The sequence below is a fragment of the Thunnus maccoyii genome, chromosome 5, assembly GCF_910596095.1.
Source record: "Thunnus maccoyii chromosome 5, fThuMac1.1, whole genome shotgun sequence".
Taxonomy (NCBI): domain Eukaryota; kingdom Metazoa; phylum Chordata; class Actinopteri; order Scombriformes; family Scombridae; genus Thunnus; species Thunnus maccoyii.
The window spans coordinates 15,971,240-15,993,741 of NC_056537.1; the positions used below are offsets into that span (position 1 = coordinate 15,971,240).

Consider the following 22,502-nt stretch of genomic DNA (forward strand, 5'->3'; position numbering starts at 1 on the left):
AACCTTGACTGTCTGTCCTCATATATGGGTTGAAGTATGAATGTCCATAACCAGAGCTCAGCAGTATTTAAGTCACAGAGTGTCCAGTCTGTGATTGAGAGATTGTGTTAATCCTTAGCTGGATCATGTCAAGCTGGCATTCCTAATCATTGAAGCGTAATAAAAAGTAAAGTACCCAGGAGTGCATTTTTACTGAGATCAGGTGTAAGACATTGCTGCCTTGGCTGCGCTTCATGCTGTCAGCATTACTGAAATATCCATAAATGCAGCAACAAACATCCTCTCAGACTTCATGACTTCATCATACTTGATGCCAATTCATGTACTTGGTCTCTTTAAAGTGATGTGTGTACAGAGGAGCAAAACAAGAAGTCGGAAGAAACTAAGTAAAATCACTAACTGGATTCCTTGTTGCTATAAAGTTTAGCACATACTAATGCTTAATGGGAATTATCACCACAATCAGCAGTAGAAGTGTTCAGATAGTGACAGTAAAAACACAATGATGTAAAAATACCGCTACAAGCCCTGAGTTCAAAAGTGTACTAATGTAACATTACAAAGGTGTCACCAGCAAAATGTACTTAAATGTATCAAATATGAAAAGGAAAAGTTATGCAGAATATTCACTTCCTGAGTGTTATTATTGTATTGTGTATATTATGTTATTTGATTATTAGTATTAATGCATTGACATGTAAGCAGTATTTTAATATTGTAGCTGGCTGAGGTGAAGCTCATTTTTAATGTATTAAATTATATTATAAATTGATCATATAATTTAAATAATTAATTAATAAAATATTAATCTGCAAAGTAACTGGTAACCATAATTGTCAGAGAAATGTAGAGTAAAAAAAGAGTAAAAAAAACCCAATACGTCCCTTAAATGTAGTATAAAGATGCAGACAATAGATATATGTGGGTAAATGTATTTGATTACAGCACAGTTTAAACCAAAACCTAAATAAATACTATCCAAAGAGCTTTTAAATATAGTTTTTGTCATTGGTAGCATGAATTCAGGATTTTGTTTTGTTGCTGCACTTGTCAAAAAGCAGTACCTCCCCTGACATGTCATTGTCCTCTCCTCTTGGCCTCGAACATATCAGACACACAGGTATGTGGCTGAAGCCAGGGGAAGCAGTGTCTATGATGCACCACACCGTGGCCTCTCTAATGAGGCCTGACTCTTAATGACACAGCCCCCAGCAGCAGACAGGGATGGCCAGCAGTGGGGCTTATCTCATTGGCACTCTGTGCTGCGTGGTTACACCTGTAACCTTTTAGATCACTCCAAATTAGGTTGCTCCGGGAATCCTTCAGTAGTGATTACAAAACAGATTGAGTGGCCGGAAGAATTCTCATAAAAATTGTATATGAGCTCTCAGTTTGAATTTAGAGGAGGGATAATAGACTGATTGTGCAAAGACATGTTGCACACAGAAGCCCACAACTGATCAGGCATTCTCTCTGCCGCCCCAGACAAGATTGCAATAGCAAGTATTGTTTCCATTGACTGGTTTCCATTACGTAGATGTAAATTAACACGAACAAGACGAAACAGCACATTTTGATAAATGAGCACATAGAGCACTGAGATGAGCCTGAATAGCAGCTGGGATCCATAGATGGGAGGTGAGCCTCTGACTAGTGCCAGTCAGTCATGCCTGCTGAGCATCATTCATGGAAGAGTGCAGGTGCTGGTCAGCCAGGGGACGGGTGGTTAATTGCATTGCACTTTAATAAGTCACACACTGAAGACACACGACTTTAATCATGCAGATGTCTCTGCTGATAGGCAGAACGAGGTGGCTCGGGCTCATCAGCATCAATGTTTCTGCGGGCAGGTGTCCGATGTTAACCGTACGCGTCTATGTCAAGATTCACCGGTGCTTATCCTCACATACACTACATCCTACAAACAGGCTCACTATATACCCTACTTCTTGTTCTTTGCACTTGTGTCTCCATTAACAGATGTTGCTATTTCAGCAGTTTGTCAGCAGGATCAGATGCAGCAGTACGGCGAATGAGAAGGTTTCATAGTCTCAGTAATGTGTTGAGTGTTGAGGAACAAGAGAGGAATTAATTTAGGGTGAATACAGTCTGTGGAGAACATTTTTCTTGGTATAAAGTGAACACAGTTGAAATCAAAACAGAAATCAACTGTTTTTGTGGATGCTGGCACATACAGGGAGGAGGCTACTGGAGAGCTCCAAGTGGTAAGAATCACATTGATCAGACTCATCTGTCTTATGTTCTATGTTTACGCTTGCTGTATGCAGAATCAAGAATGATACAGAAATTCACTTAGACCAAGTGCACCATTATTAAAAGTGTACTTTCTTTGTCTTTTTTTAACATTTAAATGTTAAGTCCATGCTAGAGGAAATGGCAGGGATCTGTTCAGGCTTGACAGAATATCAGGAAGTATCTTGTCCTTGACATTCAGATTTTTAAAGTCACCAAGCTGTTGTACTGAAATATGCAGTACTGAACACAAATATCTCTGTGGAGGTAGACTGTGACCAGATCTAACAGACTTAGCATTAAAACCTGGACATTCAGATCAGTATGTGCAACTGCAGTGTGTTGCACTTCTGATGACATTAGACAGTAAACAAGCGTGTTGTGCCTACATGGTGCTCGCAGATCACGGTGGATCAATAAATACATGCAGCATAGTAAAATCATTTCTGTTCATTGCAAATAGCACATCACATCATGTGGCAGCATCTCATCTTTTAACAAGTTTGCTATCCAGTACTCAGATCACAATCAGCAGAAGGGTTAAGCAAAGTGTCTTGTTGCATGCTGTAGAAAACCAGTAAAAATTTATATTTCATGATGAAAAAGTCATGTAGCTTTAAATTTATATTACTTGAATTTCACACTAGCAAAAGTGCAAAAACGAACATAAACTATTTTTTTTGTTGAGTGAAAATGGGTCACAATGTATATACAAAAAGTAAAGTATACCCTTTTTAACCAATCTGACAAATTTGTAATTCAAATATGAATGTTATTTATGTTATAGATTAGTGCTCATTGCCGTAAAAGTGTAGAACACACCACAGCTAGCTCTTTGATGTTGCCTTGGTTGACAGGTTCATTTAAATTCTGTTCTGATTTCCAAACAGATGTCTCTCAATGATCTTATCAGTGAGTATTATAGACATAATGAGTCCACCTACAATAATTCTTCAGTCTTCCGTCTCAGTGTCCACCCAGCTGGGCCTTAGCAACACTTAATATGCAAAAGAAAAAAGCTGAATTATTTATTCTGCCAAGAACAAAAACAGCTATATTACTTTGTTAGGCTTGTGTTTACATTTTAATTCAGAATTCACAGCAAATGAAGGGCAGAAGCATCTCAAATGCGCCCTCTGACCTTCTGGAGGAATCATTAAGAGCAGTGTAGTGAGAGCGATGATAAACACATTAATGTTCTGTTCACGCCTGTATTATCATTGCAATAACCCTTGTGTAGGCTTTGTTAATGAGTACAGATAACGTAATCTTGTCACATTATGGACAAGCCACTTGTAGTGTTTGAAGTGTGAACAGAGCCCCTCTTGAGTTGGATAAGTGGGTCTGTGGATACCAGGTAGGAGGGACACAAAATGGAATGAAAACTGTGTGGTCGGGTGTGGAGGCTGCACAGAGTAAATTGGCCTTTCAAGAGCAGCTTTTGTGAACTATACCCCTGTTGAGATTCTTGATCCCATAAGAAATTTATGAGTTTGTGTGCGCGCATGCGTGTGAGAGCAAGCAAGGAAGCGTGTCTTCTGTGTGTCATCATAAGCTCATTATTTTTCTTCTCTCCCACAGATCTGCGACCTGTCATCACTTCTCCCAGCGAGTGTGTGTGTGTCTGAGCACAGCGGCACTTCTGTCACTTTGTGCTTCCAGAGCCCCCTCAGCATCCACAAAAAAAAAAAAAACACACAGGGACCACAGGCTGTAAGATTAGGTGAGCTTAAGGCCACGTGCCTCTGGCTATTAGATCTGTCACTGTCTCTTTCTTCAAGGGCTCCGTGGCACTTACTTTGCTCGCAGCCATCACTCTAACAACTACCAACAGCCACTGATTCACTTAATTTTGCCACAAATTTTCAAGATAATCCTAATTTTATCAGCTCTCGGCCTCACACCGTAGGTTTGTGACCGAGATCTTATGAGGTTTGAGAGATATGAAATGACAAGTTATGAGGTATTGCTCTTGCCCAGAGGCATTCAGAGAAATGGCTAGGGGTGGTGGTCTAATCACAGGAGCAATAAAAGCTTTCTAGTCAATCAAGCAGAGTCCCTGTAGTATTTAACAGGATTGTTTCAAAGAAGAGCCTGAATATGAAAGCAGCTGTAGCCTGTTACATGTGTGTATATCGATTAATCATCCTGTTAAGGAAATGAACATGACTTTAACCTCTGCCTGTTCGGATGAACTGCTACTTAGAGGAAGTGGAGATCTGATTGATTTTCTTTCACATGTGAGTGAACTACATGTGGCTATCAATGCAGAAGATTAGCTGAACATGTAAATGCCTGTGTTATTGAATACAGTCACATCTCCTATAACACGCCAAAGCACATACAAGGCTCATACAAACCTAATAGTCTGTTCACAGAGGATCATCACAACACACACTATCACATATGCATGACACATTGAGCCATACTGTTTTACATTTACATTTATTCCTGTGTGTTTGTTGTTTATAATACAATAAAGTGTGAGTTTCCTATTCTGAAAAGTGAATGTCATGCTCACATTGCCACACAAAAGATACAGTTACATTACTTATAATGGCATTCAGGCATTAACCTACTGTATGAGATATGCTGTGTGTCAGTCATACATGTGTCATGTGCACATCCTTTGTCGTCCGTATAGATTTGGTAAGCTACGACCTGTGCGTGTGGAGAATCCATCACTGTCATGTCCCTTGATCATATGCACTCTTCCTCTGCCCATACGTCTAATGAAATAACCTGCTGGTCTAAACAAATCTGCATCTCTGTCACTGTCACAGGGAGGTTTCATCTTTGCTGCAGGTGCTTTTTGAAGGTCTTACTAAAGGAGACAACACACAGTAACAAATGTTAAACAAGGATATGTTTTTTTGATAATCCTAGCTTGAAAAATACTTAAAAGGAATAGTTTGACATCTTGGGAAATACGCTTATTCGCTTTCTTGTTGAGACTTAGAAGAGAAACTTGACATTTCTCTCATGTCTGTGTGGTAAATATGAAGATACAGCCAGCAGCCTGTTAGCTTAGCACAAAAACTGGAAACAGCTAGCTTTGCTCTGTCCAAAAGTAACAAAATCGGACTCATTGGTTTCATGAGGGGTTATGTGCTGGACTATTTCTTGGTCAGCACAGTGACTTCCTGGAGCTGGTTGCCTGGCTATCACACTGGTGATCCAAAGACTCCATGAAGTCACTGTGCCAAGAAATTGTAAAACCACAACTTGTCGTTTTTACTCTTTGGTTTTTTTATGGCTTAGATATAGTGTGCTAAATAGTGAGTTTTAGAGGTGCTAGTAGCAGGGCTGCCAAGTTTTGACTTCAGCTTGGAGTGAGATTTGTGAGATTTTGAGGGGGGGATACATAGTACTTATTTTTGTTCATTATAAAATGAGCATTATTCGTGGTCAGCTGACCCACTCAACCTCTCTCTGGCCTTATGAACCAATACCTTTTTCAGAATTTTTCTTTTTGCTAATTTGTGTTTATTGAGTAGCATTTTGATATACATCCCATATATTACACATATTTTTCTTCAAAACATAGGATAAAAAAGATCAATGTTCCTCACTACGGGCGCCTGGTTATGTTTTAAAATGGGGGAACAAACTTGGAAAGATACATAATTGGCGGGGGGTCGTTCTGGGGTCGTCCCCCAGAAAAAGAAAAAAATGTAATTTAAAACAAAATCCTGCATTTCTACACCACCTAACCTCTTGGATTAAGTCATGAAAAAGCCACCTAGATTGAGGGTGCTATGAAAACCATCAGTGCATGAAGAACAATATATAATTGGGTGGATCAGGACTGGAAATGATTATTAGAAGAATTGCTATTTCATATTTGAAATAATATTTATAAAAACATTATGTAGCCTGGTAATAGGTTGCAGGCTACTAGGCCATCTTCACGGTCAAACAAGGACAAACAATTTATATAAATGAAATAGCCTCACAACACATCACAATATGGTTTGGAAAATTAAACCTGGTTAAATAATGTTAAACCTGAGGGTTGCTATTCTCAATACTCACAAGGCCATCTTCAAAGTCTAATAATTGCAACAAAGTGCAAACAATTTGCATGAATGAAATGGCCTCGCAACTAACCTAAAATCCTATTTTTGGGAACAGCCAACAGACACAGCCGTCCCTGTAACCATAGTAACTCACTCTCCTGCCTGTGTGCGCAGGAGAGGAGCGGGAGAGACGCTGTGCTGCTGCCAGAAGAGCCGTTGACTGAGATTACACTGAGTAGTATGCATGGGAATACATTACAATAATAGATTTGTGTATATTTCTCGCTGAATAACTCGCTGCTGCATAGTGCTGCTCTGTCTTGTTTGTCTGTGCACTGTCAGTGTCCTCTTTTCGCGCCACAATGTTATCAGTTATGAATTTGTTTTTCACTGCGTGAGAAAACGTGTGGATGTGTGGCGTGAGAGCGTGTGAAAAGTGTCAATTGCATGAGTCTCACCGTTAATGCGTGAGACTTGGCAGCCCTGCAGTTGTATGATTTTTGTTACTTTTGGACAGAGCCACGCTAGCTGTTTCCCCCTGCTTCCAGTCTTTATGCTAAGCTAGGCTATCCAGCTGCAGGCTATAGCTGCAGATGTGAGAGTTCTCATCTAACTCTCTGCATGAAAGAAAATAAGCGTATTTCCCAAAATGTTTTTTTTTATATTTTGGCCCATCCCACTTCAGATTACAGAAGACACCACTATTTAACAAAATATACATCTTCCGGTATTGCATATACAAGGCATGTGGAAAAAGGAAAAGAAACGAAACACACACACACGCACGCACAAACACACACACACACACACACACACACACACACACACACGCAAAAATCACAAATGAACTGTTACATATCTACAGATTATCTCAATAAAGGGCTTTTTTGTTTAACTATTCATTTAAACAAGCATACACATATTTGGATAATTCTTGCTCAGAAACTACTTTAAAGGTCATTAAATTACCTGAATGCACCATTGCCAAGGGCAAGAAAGTTTATATTAGAAAGGTCAACATGAGAAATGATCCATGTTACAGTCAAAGGACAACCATATATCTTTCTTTCCCCCTTTCAGAGCGAAGGATGGGGTCATCTGTTGCCCTGCTGGCCCTGCTCCTTGTTTTGGGCTTCACCGCTGGTGTATGGAGTCTAAACCCGGATGACCCCAATGTCTGCAGCCACTGGGAAAGGTGAGAGTGTATCCTCTTGTGTTTACCACTTTACATTGAATTTTGATTTGAAAGAAAATCTGCAGTGGTTCGGCGGCGCCAGCTCCCAGGACAGACGTTGTCGATCCTGGAACGTTTTCAGTGTACCTGCAACAAGCGCTCTTAACCAAAGTTCCAGATCTATTCTCAAAGTCCATACAGCAGTATCGATCTCACACAGCTCGAGTCGCCAAGTGCTGAGAGATGGGAGGAGTTGCAGCTTCAAATGAAATACGCAGGCAAATTGATCAGTGTGTACTCTCATCCAAATCAATCACTACAGCCATAGAGTCTGAATAATTATTAGTTGTGCTGAGCAGTGTCACTTATGAGAAATAAGCAGGAATAATTTCTGTCCTTGATGCAAAGGGGAGGAAAGAAAGCTGTGAAGATATATTATCTGGATTATTGCCTGACCAAGGTGACAGTACTTAGGGATTGTGGTTCCACCTTGTTGGCATCAAAATGAATTCCATAAGTGGGTTGTGCTCATGGCTTTGAGGTCCTCCAATATCCTCACACTGCCTCTAGCTGCATATATCACTAACATGAATCACCAAAAAGGTCCTTTCATGTCCTTTCTTTGCATATCAAAGTTATTGTATTACTTTCATTGCTACTCTATCCATTGACAGGACCTGTGCGCTGTTGTTTTTTTTTTCTCCAAACATCTCCAAGGTGCATGAAAATGTATATGCCCAGCAACATCCACTGCAGCAGTGTCTTTACATTTCTGTCTTTTAGCTATGCTGTGACAGTCCAGGAATCCTACGCTCACCCATTTGACCAGGTCTACTACACCAGATGCACCGACATCCTCAACTGGTTTAAGTGCACAAGGCACAGGTACGTTTTGAGGAGCCTTCTAATTCGTCCCCATACTTGTTTCATTTCGACCTTTACTGTCCCCCAAAGTCATAGCCAACAGTAAATTTCCTTGTTAACATGGCTGACAGTGAAGTGATTAGAGCCAAGATGCCTCTGATCATCTTACAGTAAATGTTTTAATTACTCCATTAAGGTTTATAGTGGGTATTCAAGTAAATAAGTACACAGAGATTCACCTCCCAAATAGTGACTGCTATACAGCCAGTGTTTAACACATAATTTCACTTGCTTTTATTTCTTACTTCTCTGTTGTCCTTTTATATTATAATCTTATAAACCAGTTACAGTAGAAAATTAATTGTGGCACAACTTACTTTTAACTTCTATGTTTCCTGCCCTTCAAGAGGGGTCACTCTTTACATCACGTAGCTGTCTCGGTGTGTCTTTTTCTCCAGGATAAGCTATAAGACGGCTTACCGGCGGGGAGTGAGGACCATGTATAGGCGCCGCTCGCAGTGTTGCCCTGGTTACTTTGAAAGCGGAGACTTGTGTGTTCGTGAGTATCTGATTTTTTTTCTACCTCCTTTGTCCTCTGCGATGACATTTCAGGTTGTCTGCTAGACATTTAATGAAAAGGAGTAAATATTAGGATTGATTGTTACTGTGCGTGGCGTGCAGATAAACTTCCCGCCAAGCTACTGGCACCCCACACACCTCCGTCGCCCCCGCCCCCAGTCTGATGCTCTTTATTGGGAATGCCCAATAACACCTCACCACTTCCTCTTCTGTTAGCATGCCACCATCCTTGTGAATTTACTCAGTTTAAGATGACTGAGCATGATTTAACATGACAGCACACTATTTTACACTATAGACTGCTCCCTGCTTTACTCTTCCAGCAAGAGTAATTTAATTGAAGTTGTATAACAATGAGAAAACTTAACGAGCCAAGTGGGTCCTAGTTACAGACTGAGTAGGTATTGCACCCGCCATAAAACCACACTGGAATTCAATAACATAAAAAAAGCAGAAGCTGTGAAAATTGGACTGCAGCAGTATGCTGATAACAATCCTTCACTGTCATTTTTATAGCTTCATTAATGGTCATTGATTTCTATTTTTATGCACACATCAAAGTGAATATTTTTAATGTTGGCCAAATAAAGAAAGAACATATAGCTTCTGAGACTTACGTTTTTGATATTCTCACCCTACCTAATGTTTTATTCCCTTTAAGTAAGATTAGAATCACACTTCAATATTTTCCTAGATCTTTTGCAACATGAGGGAGTTACTGATACAGTGACTACAGCCATGTGGGTATGCTCTTTGACCACCGCCAATCTTGTCCTTGTCTAGGCTTTACTAGCCTCAGGGCAGCAGAGCACCTGGAAGCCGGCCAGCAAAGAATAAGAGCCGGTGTGATTATCTGAGGGTCTTGACGAGGGAGGCTCATATTGATCAATAATGCATTCATTAACCATCTGTCTGACAATGAAGTTATTCATTAATAGTCCTTTCAGGGTGTTAACAGGTGAGTCTGCAAACTGCGTAGGTGCCTCTCAGTTTTGGCCTCCCCGTTTCAGGAACAATTGGTCTTATTTTGTTATTATGTTGAGCTGAAAGGGAAAACCGCCCCTCTCCCCTTCAGACCTCTTTCAGGTGAAGTGGGGGAGACTGAGCTGATAGGGGCCAAGAGGGCAGTTTTGCTTTCTGCTGCCTTTGCAAACTGTTCCACCCCTTTTAATCCTAGCACTCTCACTACCAGGATTAAGAGATTTGTACTCCCCGAGCTGTTTTGCATGCAGTGACAAAAGGGGGCATTATAGAGTAAATCGACCCAAAATTAACTCAAGTCATCTATTTCAGGATACTTTGTTGTTTACTGAATGTAAAATATCCCCCTCGAGTATTGTTAGTTTACTGTAGCTTTCTCCATGAAGACTATTCCATTAGAAGTCAGAAAATGTTTCAAGAGTGTTTGCCTTTTAATCCTGTCTGCATTTTTTTTTTAATTATATGGCACCACATCAGCATTATATTAGCTCCAATGAGAGATGACTAAATGAATCAGGGGATGTGAAGGCCTTGAATTAACCAAAAATAATCACACAAGCACACAAGGCTTCCAACACTAAATCAGCAACATAATCTTTAACGATGCTTTTTCTTTGTTATTTTGTTTCATTCTGTCTTTTCAAGTGACTGTTTGCTCAAAGCTCTCTACTATCTACGTGTCTCTACATTGAACTTTGATCTGTTTTTCTTTAATTAGTGCTTCAAGTTTCCAACTAGAGGTCTTTATTAATTCCGTGACCTTTGATATGTCTTAAGTCATTACCTTAATCCATAACTAGCCTACGTAGAGGATGTGAGAACTAATTTCCCTCCTAATAAGCATGATTATTACAGTTGTGCACGAGGAAGTGAGAGGACCTCGCTAATGACAACAGCTCGTAATAACTTCAGAGGCTGACAGGCTCCGCAGGGCTATGAATCCCTCTCTTTGTAGGGCATTTAGGCCAGATGACTCCTGCATGACTCCTGCCTGCCTGTCCAGTGGCACAATATAATTCACCCCTCTAAAAATGTCGTTGGCGGCAGAATTAGTTGGGTTTTGATGAAGTTTCAGGCAGCAATACGCTAGCACATTTCACATTTGGGTTTTGATGATCGGGAAGATGATGAGATTTTTCACCAGAAAGGGATTCTGTGCCTTTGATTTCTTTTTCATTTTGGCTTTGTTGCATTTTTTTTAATGCTTCAAAGACACAGTTTTAAAATAAATCATCTCTGTGCTAGATAGAGGCATGTGGAAGAAGCTTTGGAGGGAGTTGTTTGATATGTTCTGTAGGCATCTCATTAGATCGATTTAACCAATGGCTACATCGCAATGTTCTATGTTTTTCACTTCACGTGCACTACCAGTGTATTACAAAACACTACAACTACATACATCATAAACAAACAGAATTGTAATGGTTCTGTAGGTCTTTTTTTCCTGCAGCAAAGCTTTCCAAAAACAGGGAGAATAATGCAGTTAGAGTAGAGACTATAAAGATCTATTTTATCAGACATTTTAAAAGATTGTGGTTTGACTGGGCAAGAATATTAAATTTATTAACACTGCATGACAATCACCAATTAGCTCCATTGTTCCCCGTTCTGATAACACCTCTGCATAATGAGTTAGATTAGCCTTTTATCTAGATGAAAGACTCAATTTTCCAGCAGATTCCTTAGACATGAGTTAAGCAGAGTGATTCATGAATTTCAATTAAAATGAAAGACCTACCTCCTACTTTATTATGCCATCCCTTCAGTACACCGGTTCAGATCTCAGGAGAAGGGTGCGCTTTATCCTTTCTCCCATATTCAAAACTTCATTTCCATATTTCTTTTTTTTTTTTCTGAAGGATGTGACACATTTGCATTTCCCTATTCTCGCTGATCAGAATTTGCTGATTGAAACTAAACGAAATCAACTCATCATGGTGACATTGAATTCGTCTCCTCTCTTTGAATACTCTGCATACTGTGGACTCATTGATTACAGGTAGTCGATCTCACACCTTCGTCAGCACAAATGCTGGAGCTCTTCCCCTTTTCTTTTTGCTGGCTTACTGTAATTAAACAGTTTTCTGCCAGAGTACTGATGCTCAGAAATCTGCCCTGAATTATCTTTCAATCTCTGGTTTACCATTTTTGCCTTGGGAGCATTTCTGCGATTAGCATCGGCTTGTGAGTGTTTGGGATTCACTCCTCTTTCTCCTCTCCCGCTGCATCTCTCCCACTGGCGGTGGATCCTAATCGAAGCCTGATTGAGTGATAATCTATAGTGGCACTGTTCAGGCCTGCCGCCAGCTCCTGCCGACCTCTCTGCCTGCAGGATGAGCTCCATAGTGCTCCACACAGAGCTGCAAAATCGCCCCAAGGTTTATTTTGTGTAAAAAAAAAACCTCACAGATGCTGTCCCCCTGCCCTTTTTTCACTTTTGACCAAGTCATGAAACAAGAAAAAATAAAGAATGAATGGAGAAGAATTAGGATAAGATGTTGGATGAGGTCTGATCAGTTAAGAAAACGGCCTGTCTGTTCTGCTGCCTGTGGATTGTGTATCATTCCTCCACAGGCCATGTTAGTGGGTTGCTGATTCCCATCAGGCAAGGTTTCTCTCTCGTCGTATTGGCCTGACTGTCTCCTTCCTCAGATAAGAGCCAGTCTCTCTTAACCCTGCTGGTCAGATGACCTTGGCTGCCACAGATTTATTCATGCTAAGTGCCTATTTTTGTGACAGTTTTCATTCTTTGCTTCACAAAAAAAAAAAGAAAAAAAAAAAAAAACTAGCACAGTGACAAAAAACTCCATGTAGGTCACTTTATTATCCAGCTGAACCAAACTTCCAACACGCTCCCAGGAATACTAATGCCGACCCAATCAATCGGGTGCCTTGTTGCTCAATATGAATGATCAAGAAAACTGCACACTTAGTAAACACTGCGGTGCCCGGACCTGCTACATTAAGCCATCAGTATATGACAAAGCACTGGCTGATCAAATTAGAAGGGATTTACAGCTTGTTCTTTCATGGCTCAGCCAGCTGATAACAGCTCGTTGTGGAAAGTAAAGCTATGTGATAAACCGGGATGTTGACCAAGGACTCAGTCTCCTAAGATATAGTTTAGTCTGGTGTCAAGTTGCAGAGATGGATGTTGAATATGAGTGCCATGACTAAGATTTACTCCCTTGATGGTTTTAGGGAGATATTGAGTGTTCAATTTTATGGGCCATTTTCTTTCAGCTGTTATCTTGGTGGTTTTCATTATGCTGTTTATATTAATGATGTTTCACATTCTGCTTGTGTGTGTATGTGTGTGTTCACTCAATTATAAACTGCACTGATGAGGGAACATCTCTGTGTATCTCAGCTCTGTGTACGGAGGAGTGTGTCCATGGTCGCTGTGTGTCTCCTGATACATGCCAGTGCGAGCCTGGATGGGGAGGACTGGACTGCTCCAGTGGTGAGTACACTTTCCTCCTAAACCTGCAATTAGTCACTTAGACTCATTTATTCCTAAAAGGCTTTCACAGCCAGTTAGTCCATAAGACTTTGCTGTGAACAGTACAACTGTTTTGACTCAATGTACGTCTATCTCAAAGCTGCTCAGCTTTGTATCCTCTCTTCTTAGCAAACACAGCCAATGGAACAGGTAAGTCACAATGAATTCATTTTCATTTACTGGAAGTGGAAGTGATTTGCTTGATGAATATAGCGGATGGATGGATGGTTGCATCCCCCCTGTGTCTACCGAGTTCTCTGTTATGGTCTTAATCATGATTAGACTGGTGCCTATGACTTGTTCAGTGGAATGATGAATCAATGCCAAGCTGAAACAAACCATTGTGCTGGCCTTTCTGTTTACTGGGTTTACCTCAGCTCCCAGAGGTGGACTCCAGGAGCAATGGGAGGGTGGAGTCAGGCACATCCATTCTGCAATCAGCTAAATGCTGAAGTGTCACTGAGGGCAGGCAGGAGGAAAGAATCTATATACTCCTTTGTGATATTTATGCCTGCAGAGATTGTGAACATGCGTACAGGAGGCTCTAATTCCCAGGTTAGGACAGAGATTACAATAACCATGACCCAGTCACCGATTCCTGCGTCAACATTTCTGACCCCAAATTCACTCTCAGCAGCATTTCACGCTTATTGCCTATTGCATATTTAGGAATGAGTAATGGGAGCTAAAATCATATCAGCAGTGTTATTGTATAGATCTATGAGTTTTCATTAGCAAGAGAGCCATTCCCTGATTAGCAAGTGTGTGTAAATCAGCGGGTCTCGCTGCAACGCCGGCCCATTGGAGGTGGATTCATGGGCATAAATGACAAGCCTGAGCTGTTTGTTGCTGCTCACTCCTACAGACTGGTGAGGGTCCAACTGGGAGTATGTGAGGTTCAGGGCCCCCAGGGACTCTTGTCCCACTCTTGGTTTGTTAGGAGTGCAGCCGTGTGTGCCTTTCAGCCTGCAGGTGCTGGGATAATCCACCTTATTAAAACAGACTTGATGATTGAGACAGAGGCATTATTCATAACTTTAGATTTCCATACCAGGCATGATTCCAGGGTTTTTCATTTACGAGCTTTCATCTGTAGAAATGAGGAATGCGTGCCAATTTTTAAATTAAATCTGCCCTCTTTTTCCTGCGTGTAAATGGTTCAGCATGTTTTTCTTTTGTTTTTTTTTTGTCTTTCACTGTAAATATTACTTTTACCCAACACAGATAAGTGATGTGAGCTTTAGTGGTCGTCATGTAAGTGGACTCAGCCATCACTTTAAGGCTCACGTGGGCTGAAAAGCACACACTGACATCTATTCAGTTCCAACTCAATCGATGCCATGGTTTATTTACTGTTTTACCGCTATTGTGTTTGAGTTGAGGTATTTGTGCTCGCATAAAAGCCAATTCCCTGGTGCGATAGCTGGTGAGAGGGCAGAATGAGCTGGTCACATGATGAAGGATGTGTGAATGTGATAAAAAGTGTGTTGCCCAGGCTTGGTGATGAAGAGCTGCTGTGGGATGCTGAGTGGCCTAAAGCTGAAGTGACAGCCTTTCAGCCAGTGATCTGGAGCCAGATCAAAGGCTTGGACCTTGTTTCTGGAGCAGCACCCACCAGGAAGCAGTTTTGTATATGGGTCAGGTGGTGAAAATAAAGAGTTGGACTGTTTGTGGCCAGAAAAGAGAAGGCGATAAGGTGGGAGAGATTCAGTTAAGTTTTATTGGGAGCGATGTTGAGGTTGAAGAAAGATATTGGCCGTTTTTCACCCGCTGCTGTCCACCTGCTGTAGCCAGAAAACGTTTCATCCTCTCCCTCGGCCTGAGGCAACAGTCCCACTGAGACCAGACCTGCCCTGTGACCTGCGTGGAGTCCTGGGGTGTCTTATACTTATCTCAAGGACACACTGGTAGATGTGAACAACAAATAAAACAGCAAAACAGGACGTTTGCTGTTGACTGTTTGCAAATGTTATCTCGTTCTACATCTACCACGTGTGGATTTGGAGCGTTCTGAATTTGGTTGGTGTCCTCCCAAAAGAGGGATGAATGATTAATTGTTGTTTGTGTGATTGTTCTAATGCCTGTGTGTTGTGTTTGTGGAACGTGCTCTTGAACATGTTTCTCTAATCACATGTTGTGTAAAGATTTTCAGTTTTTAATTTTTTTTCATTTAACAGCTCAGGGCATTAAAATGTTGCTGTGACATGTACCTGTTACTGTTTTTTTTGTTGTTATTTTAGGTTTTGATTGTCTTTCTCTGTTGTGCTTGTGTTTTCTGTTGCTTTGCCTTCTTCTCTTATTTATACTGAAATGTACTGTTTATTTCTCTGTGCCACTGTGTATACTTTGTTTTGTCAGTAGTGTTTGGCTTGAAAAACAACATTGTTCTCAATAGGATTTAAACCATGTAAATAAAAAAAATGTTTGGTAAAATATTAGGCTCAATAAAACAGGGACAGTAGCAATTTCTGCAAAGGCAATTCAAAAAGACGGAGCGCTGCTTATGGGACTGAACAGTATGTCTTTAGTCATTTTAGTCTATTGAAGTAAGTTTTTCCAAAGTAGTCATATTATTGGTTGTAGTTTTGCAGCAAGTATTGTATATAGTATATGTTGCTGTGAAAACGCCGCAGTATGAGATGAAATGGGAAATCTAATCTTTGTAGAATATTAGGAGTTTATTGACTGAAAAGTACATCAAGTTTTTTTCAATATCTTATGAGTTTTTCAGGTTTTAAAGTAGACTTTCCTCTTCCAAAGTTGGAGAGAAATGACCCAGTGCCTTTGCCTGCATCGCTGTGTACTTTTCAGCACTTGTGATTTGATCCCTCTTGATGAGTCTGTCACACAAGGTCACTATATGCTACAGTAATAACAGCTTTCAAATAAAGAGAATGATAAAGATAGATGTTGTATGTGCAAGGTATATTTAGCTATGAAAGCCATCACTTGTAAAATGTTAGGTGCAATGAAGCACTATCATTGATTTCATGTGCTTCGCTCGGATAATGATATGTTCTCAGTGCTCAGGGAGACGAAATGTGCATAGACACATGGAGCTTTTGGTGTTTCTTCTCTTATCCGTTTTAGAGTTTGCTTTTCCTTATTGAGGAGGAAATGTTCGCCCACTTGTGCAGAGATTCTAAAAATCAATGCTACCAAGATAAGTATCTGAAAAGTCCAAGGAGTAGTTTAGCTTTGTTAACCACAAAGCATCCTTTGTGTTCTAAAAAGAAATCTATCACACTTAATAGCCAAATCTAATGTGGTTGGTCAGCCGTGGTCCATGAGGTAACATATTCCTCCCTAATGTATTCAGATGGGAAGGCAGCCACTGCTGCGGGTGCTATACACATGATTAATTGATGAATGTGGCCTATGAACGCTTGTTTATGGGATATTGCACCAGACACTGGGGGCTTTATGTTAATTGTCAACTAAAATAGTAAGATTATTCATTATTAAGGTTTTAAATCGTTGATTGGTTTTATTAGATATTGAACTTGTTGCACTGAAGTAAGAATTTAGGATAATGATCACAATGTACTGGGTCAAACAGGGGTGGTACATATTTTCTTTAGCTTCATTAGCTTATTTCATTGCAGATAACACTGCATCAACCATCAAAGATGCAATATGAAAGAGTAACCAGACCGGAACTGTGCAGTTAAACTTGAAAAACACTTTTGTGAGGTTATCCTCCGCCACCCATCAACAGTATTTACACATTATTCTCAGAAGTGCATCTAAGGCAGATGGTTCCACTCCACTCCAGCAGGACATTGACATGCATGGCTGTCAAAGACCAAGATACTGTGAATTACACAGACTGGAACAGAGATGCACATACAGATTTATACTTGCTCGACAAATCACTCAAAATGTCTCTACACTTTTCTCTCAAAACCTCTCTCTCCGTTAATCTCACAAATAGAGAATTCGATGTTCGTGCACGTTTATGTTGGCACTGTATCTGTGTGAATGTCTACATTAGTATAAAAGCAACAAGTCTGTTTTTTTTTTTTTTTTTGAGAAGATGGCCCCATATCAACAAAAAACTGGATAAATAAGATCTGATTTCCACATCAACTTTTAAAAAAGAAGTCTAAATCAATTGAATTCCTCATTATAAAAGCATATACAAGGAGACGTTTTGGGAGAACTATAAATATTCTAACTGTGTCATTCTGAAGGGGGTTCCTTGCTGCTTGTAAGAGTCGATGCCGACTGCCTCATTCGTTTTGATAGATCAAAGCGCTCAGGCAATGGTATTTCTCAAGGGTACAGAAGATGGACCAATCTATAGTGCCTCGGGGAACACAGTTACTACTCTATATGTATGTGTGTGTATGTGTGTGTGTGTTCATGAAGTTGAGCCCTCCCGCGTTGGTAGAGCTTTGTTTTTGTATGGTACATTGTACTCCCGGGGAGCATCGCAGCCAGTTTATATTCTGCCAAGTATGTGACACTGTTATTTATTTCTCCCAAGCACAGGGTTCATGTTCATTGAGAGATCACCTCTGTTTTGACTCAATATTCAAGGAGCTTTATTTGTCACATGCAGAGAGATACAAAGTAAAACATGCAGTGAAATGAAGGGGCCGATGCTCTGATGAACAGGAACTGGCTGCATCAACTTTTCTTGAGAAAAATTAGCCTAGTTAGCCTAGTTTAGCCTGCTAAGTGGAAATTTACACATCACTAAATTTAAAAGTTGCACCACATAAACTAGCTTTTACTAGAGACTAGTTGTTACTAAGGTAAAGCAGGTATAACGGTTACATTAACTAACTGAACTGAAAAAAAAAGTAATGGAATATGGTTGACACATCTGACCTGACACGTAGTGAAAATGCTGCTTAATAATGATGTAAACTGAAAAAAATGTAATGGTCAGTACACATCAAAACATTATGCCAGTAAAGACTAAATGACCAGATAATGGTGGTTAGGTTAGTGTAATCAGGTACTGTATTTCTCATTCCAAACTGTGTGAATATTTTTTTATGTATGCATATTTAAATTAAATTAAATCATATCTACATTTACAATCTTTTGTTAAGTTTAATATATTTTTGGCCTCCTAAAACTTTTTTCTTTTTTGGAAGTTATGTTACAGCTAATGATACTACTGTGGTTTTCTTTATAAAAAAAAAAGTCGATTGCTTTTGACTGGAGAGCACTACAGATGTTTCTGTAGTTTCTGCAGTGCTTCTGTAGTGCAGATGTTTCTGTAGTGCTCTTGAGCTGTGGCTCAGGCGGTAGAGCGGGTCGTCCACTAATCAGAAGATCGGAGGTTCGATTCCCTGCTCCTCCAGTCTGCATGTTGATGTGTCCTTGGTCAAGATACTTAACCCTGAATTGTGTGAATGTGTATGAATGATTAGATTTCCTCTGATGGGCAGGTTGGGACCTTGCATGGTATGAATGAATGGGTGAATGTGATTCGTAGTGTAAAAGTGCTTTGAGTGGTCGGAAGACTAGAAAGGCCCTATACAAGTACAGTCCATTTACCATCCAAGCAACTTATTTACACATTACTGTAGACTTGCTAATTTAAATGCTCTTAAGGGATAGGTTCACAATTGTTCAAATCAGTCTAATAGTCAGGTGCCCACATATGTACATTGAAATAACTTTTGCTTGCTGTAATCATTCCTCCTGTACATATACTGGCCATTAAGAGATCCTTGCTAATGCACCTCCAGTGTAAGAGATGGGAGACAAAATACAAAGTCCTTGTTCTGTGCAAAAATATATTCCAGAATTTATCTGAAATTTATAAGAGGCTTCAGCAGTCTTGAGTTGACAACTCAAGTGAGTTTTCCTCCAAAGTCTCCCTTTGTAGTATAAAAATCCCTGTTTGTTTTTAGGGCTATAACCCCAGTATTGCAATACAGCACTATAGACAAGCCAACTGAGGTGAATCGCAAGCAACCACCACAACCAACTATATTCACGTTTTTTCTTTTTTTCATGAGGCTAGGCCCTTCTTGTTTTACACTTGCAATATCACTTGTTAGGCTCCATAGAGCCTCATGCAGCTAGCATCCACACTAACAAGCTAAACTGGTGCCCATAACAGAGCTGGGCTCGAGCTGATTGAGGGTAGTTAAAAACATGTCTGTATGAATACTTTGTCTCAGTTATATGTTGAAACTCTCCGGGGTCACTGTGCAGCCGAGCAGGCTGCAATCAAACCTGCGAGGTAAAGTAGTTTTCCATCTAATCATACAATCTAAAGGCGCATCCAGCCAGACTCCATTCATAAATCCCAGGTTTAAGGGGACTCGGCTGCACTGCTGAGCCACCCTAAATCACCGCAGGGGAAATTCCTTCACTGCGACAGCCCTATTTGTGTTACTATTCCTCCACCGCAGCTCAGCACAGAAACACTGTCAGTGGAAACACAAAGAAGGAATTTTGTACCAAACAGACTGTAACTTTGGAGAATACTTACTTGATTTGATTAACTGACAGACTGCTGAAGCTTCATATGAGCTTCCTATAAACCAGAGATTTTAAAAGTGGGAGGCGGGCCTCCCCAGGGGGGCTCCATACAGTTTCAGGGGAGGCTCAGTGAAACGAAGTGAAAAAATATTACATTAGTTATCAAAAGGAGATCACATTGAATAGTCCTCATATGTGTGATTTGGTTAAAGAGATAGTTCAGAGATACAGTAGTTTTGGGGATTTTACTGTTTTTCCCACTTTCCCAGAGTCAGAAACAAATAAATGCCTTCAGACATATCTGACAGTCTCAGACTTGGAAAACCCCTGCTATTAACTAAGGAGGGAAGGAATACTTTTTTGCACAGAATGAGAACTGTAGATTTTGTCTTCCATCACATCCATTTGAAGCATTTTAGGGAAGGGATCTCTTAATGACCAGTATGAAGAGGAGAAATGATTGCAGCAAGAAAAATCTGTCTCAATGTACATATGGGCATGTGAGTATTGTTTTAAGACAGATTTGAAATCGTGAACCATATAGTATAGGTATACTATGCAGGATTTTCCTAACAACAATATATAGACTCACAAAACTAAAAACTAATCCCTCTCAATCATCACTTATGACCTACTACAACTGTGTGGTGATGTATTTATATACAGAGACTCTGCCCTCTGCTTGTATTTTCTTATTTTCTTGTTATTTTGCTGTGTTCAGGACGTTTCTGGGCGTCATCCTCTGAGCAGTGGGTAGGTAGCCCCCAGTCAGTAACAACGTGCAAGGTGTGAGGTCAGGACTCTGCTCCACTCTGCTCTCTGTTTCTGTGTCATGGATGTATAAAGAGCTGCAGGTCTGTGTGTCTATTTGAACGAGGGCAGGGCTGAGCTACACACACAGAACAGAGAGGCCACAGTGGACAGGATGAAGCTCTGCATTCACACAAAATCCAGCAATGCAGCACCTTCCAGCAGGGTTGTGCAGAGGTGTGGGCGTGTTTATTTGTGCTTTAAAATGTAACTGCTATGAAAAGATCAGAAAATAAGGTTTTATTTATCTGAACCATGGCTTTGTTCTCGCCTTGTTCTCTTAATTCACTCTCTAGCTTGCTCAACCATTGCTGTTCTCTCTCTCTCTGAGCCAGGGAGGAGGGGCCAACTTTGAATGCTGTGTGTTTACAAACACCAATCAACAAATCCCGCATAGTATACCTTTAAGTTTTAATCGTACAACCTCATTTAGCAAATCACTAGTTTGAAACTAGTTAGTCATTACTAAGAACTTAAGAAGAACTTCCCACACAAACTTAGTAAAGGATTTATTAATAGCTGTTACAACCAAATCCAGGGGAGAGGTTGGTTATCTGCAGTTTAGAAACAAGTACTGATACTGGCTGTTAAACAGAAGAGATTGAACAGTGCAGCTGTCACTGCTGAGGCTCTGACAGACATGTTTCAGGATGTGGCTCTGACAGCATGCCTCTCAGATCTTTCCTCTCGTGTCTGTTAGTGACTTGTGTGACTTACATGTGGCATAAATCACTGTACCGAGACATCAACTGACTGATGGCGAGTCCACTGAATGAATTGTGGCACATGTACTGTAGCTGACAGATGACACACACACACACACACACTCACACATACCAACACCCGCATGAATATTGATTATGAATTATTAATATATTCACACTAAAAGCGACCGACACATTTTCTTGAAAAGGTTTTACATAAGTATAATGAATCAACCGGCACACACACACACACACATACACACGTATCTCTATGACATTTTCTGTACATATAAGGCTCATTGGCTCAGTATGCAGATTGACATTGCCCGGCTCTGAAGATTTTTTGTACCATCCCATTAAGCAGGATTTATTGTTCCCCAAGAGCTCACTGCTCCATTACCTTTGGGAGAATGCCTAAAATGTGTGTGTATGTGTGTGTGTGTGTTTGAATTTGAGTGTGCTTTCTTTCCATGCATATAACCTGAGCACAAAAGCAGGTGGATATGATGGTTTATCGTGGTGATAGTTAAGATGATAATATGATGATAATAATTTTAGCGGAGCAGATATAACATCCAGTCCCGCTGGTCATTATCACTGTGATGCTTGTCATTAGTCAGTAAGAGAGAGTTAAGAGCTTCTGGAACACACTACCCAGCTCTGAGAGTCTGCATAGATGGCTTGATTTAATAAGGACATTAAAAAGCCTTATCTCCTGTCCTTAAGACAAGGTCAGTGTGTCTAAAATAGCTCAAATGCTACGATAACAGTTTAGTGAGATAAGATATCATGTGAATACTAATGTAGAACAAAGCTGTTTTAGGCGCAATTCACAGTCTGTAAGTCACACTTGATTTTGTGGACCATTGCCGAGTTTATGAAGTTTGCTTCCAAAGATTCAATTGATTTTTATTGATCATTGCTTTTGATGGCCTCTTTACAGTTCAGTGTGTGGCAAACGTAATTCCGCACATCTGGTTTCAACTGCTGTGGTGTTAAAACGCTGCTCGGTTTTGTGTGGTAAAGTCTCTCCAGCAGTGTCAAATCTCCTTCCAGTCTACAGTGTTATGCTGTATGTTTTTCTATCGTCTACCTTCTAACCCTTTAAAGTGAAGCAGTGTCTTCTCATGACCCCTCATTACAGGTTATGTCTACAAGTTGTTAGC

General features: G+C 40.3%; 1 protein-coding gene across 1 annotated transcript in view; it reads left to right on the forward strand.

Moving 5' to 3' along the window:
• Positions 1 to 22,502, forward strand: part of megf11 (multiple EGF-like-domains 11) — an 81,033-nt gene that overhangs the window by 9,691 nt on the left and 48,840 nt on the right. Inside the window, exons 2-6 of the mRNA XM_042412941.1 lie at positions 3,835 to 3,976; positions 7,353 to 7,467; positions 8,230 to 8,331; positions 8,769 to 8,869; positions 13,241 to 13,333. Of these exons, the coding sequence (XP_042268875.1) occupies positions 7,361 to 7,467; positions 8,230 to 8,331; positions 8,769 to 8,869; positions 13,241 to 13,333 (403 nt within the window). The 5' untranslated portion in view covers positions 3,835 to 3,976; positions 7,353 to 7,360. The remainder of the gene's footprint in view (positions 1 to 3,834; positions 3,977 to 7,352; positions 7,468 to 8,229; positions 8,332 to 8,768; positions 8,870 to 13,240; positions 13,334 to 22,502) is intronic.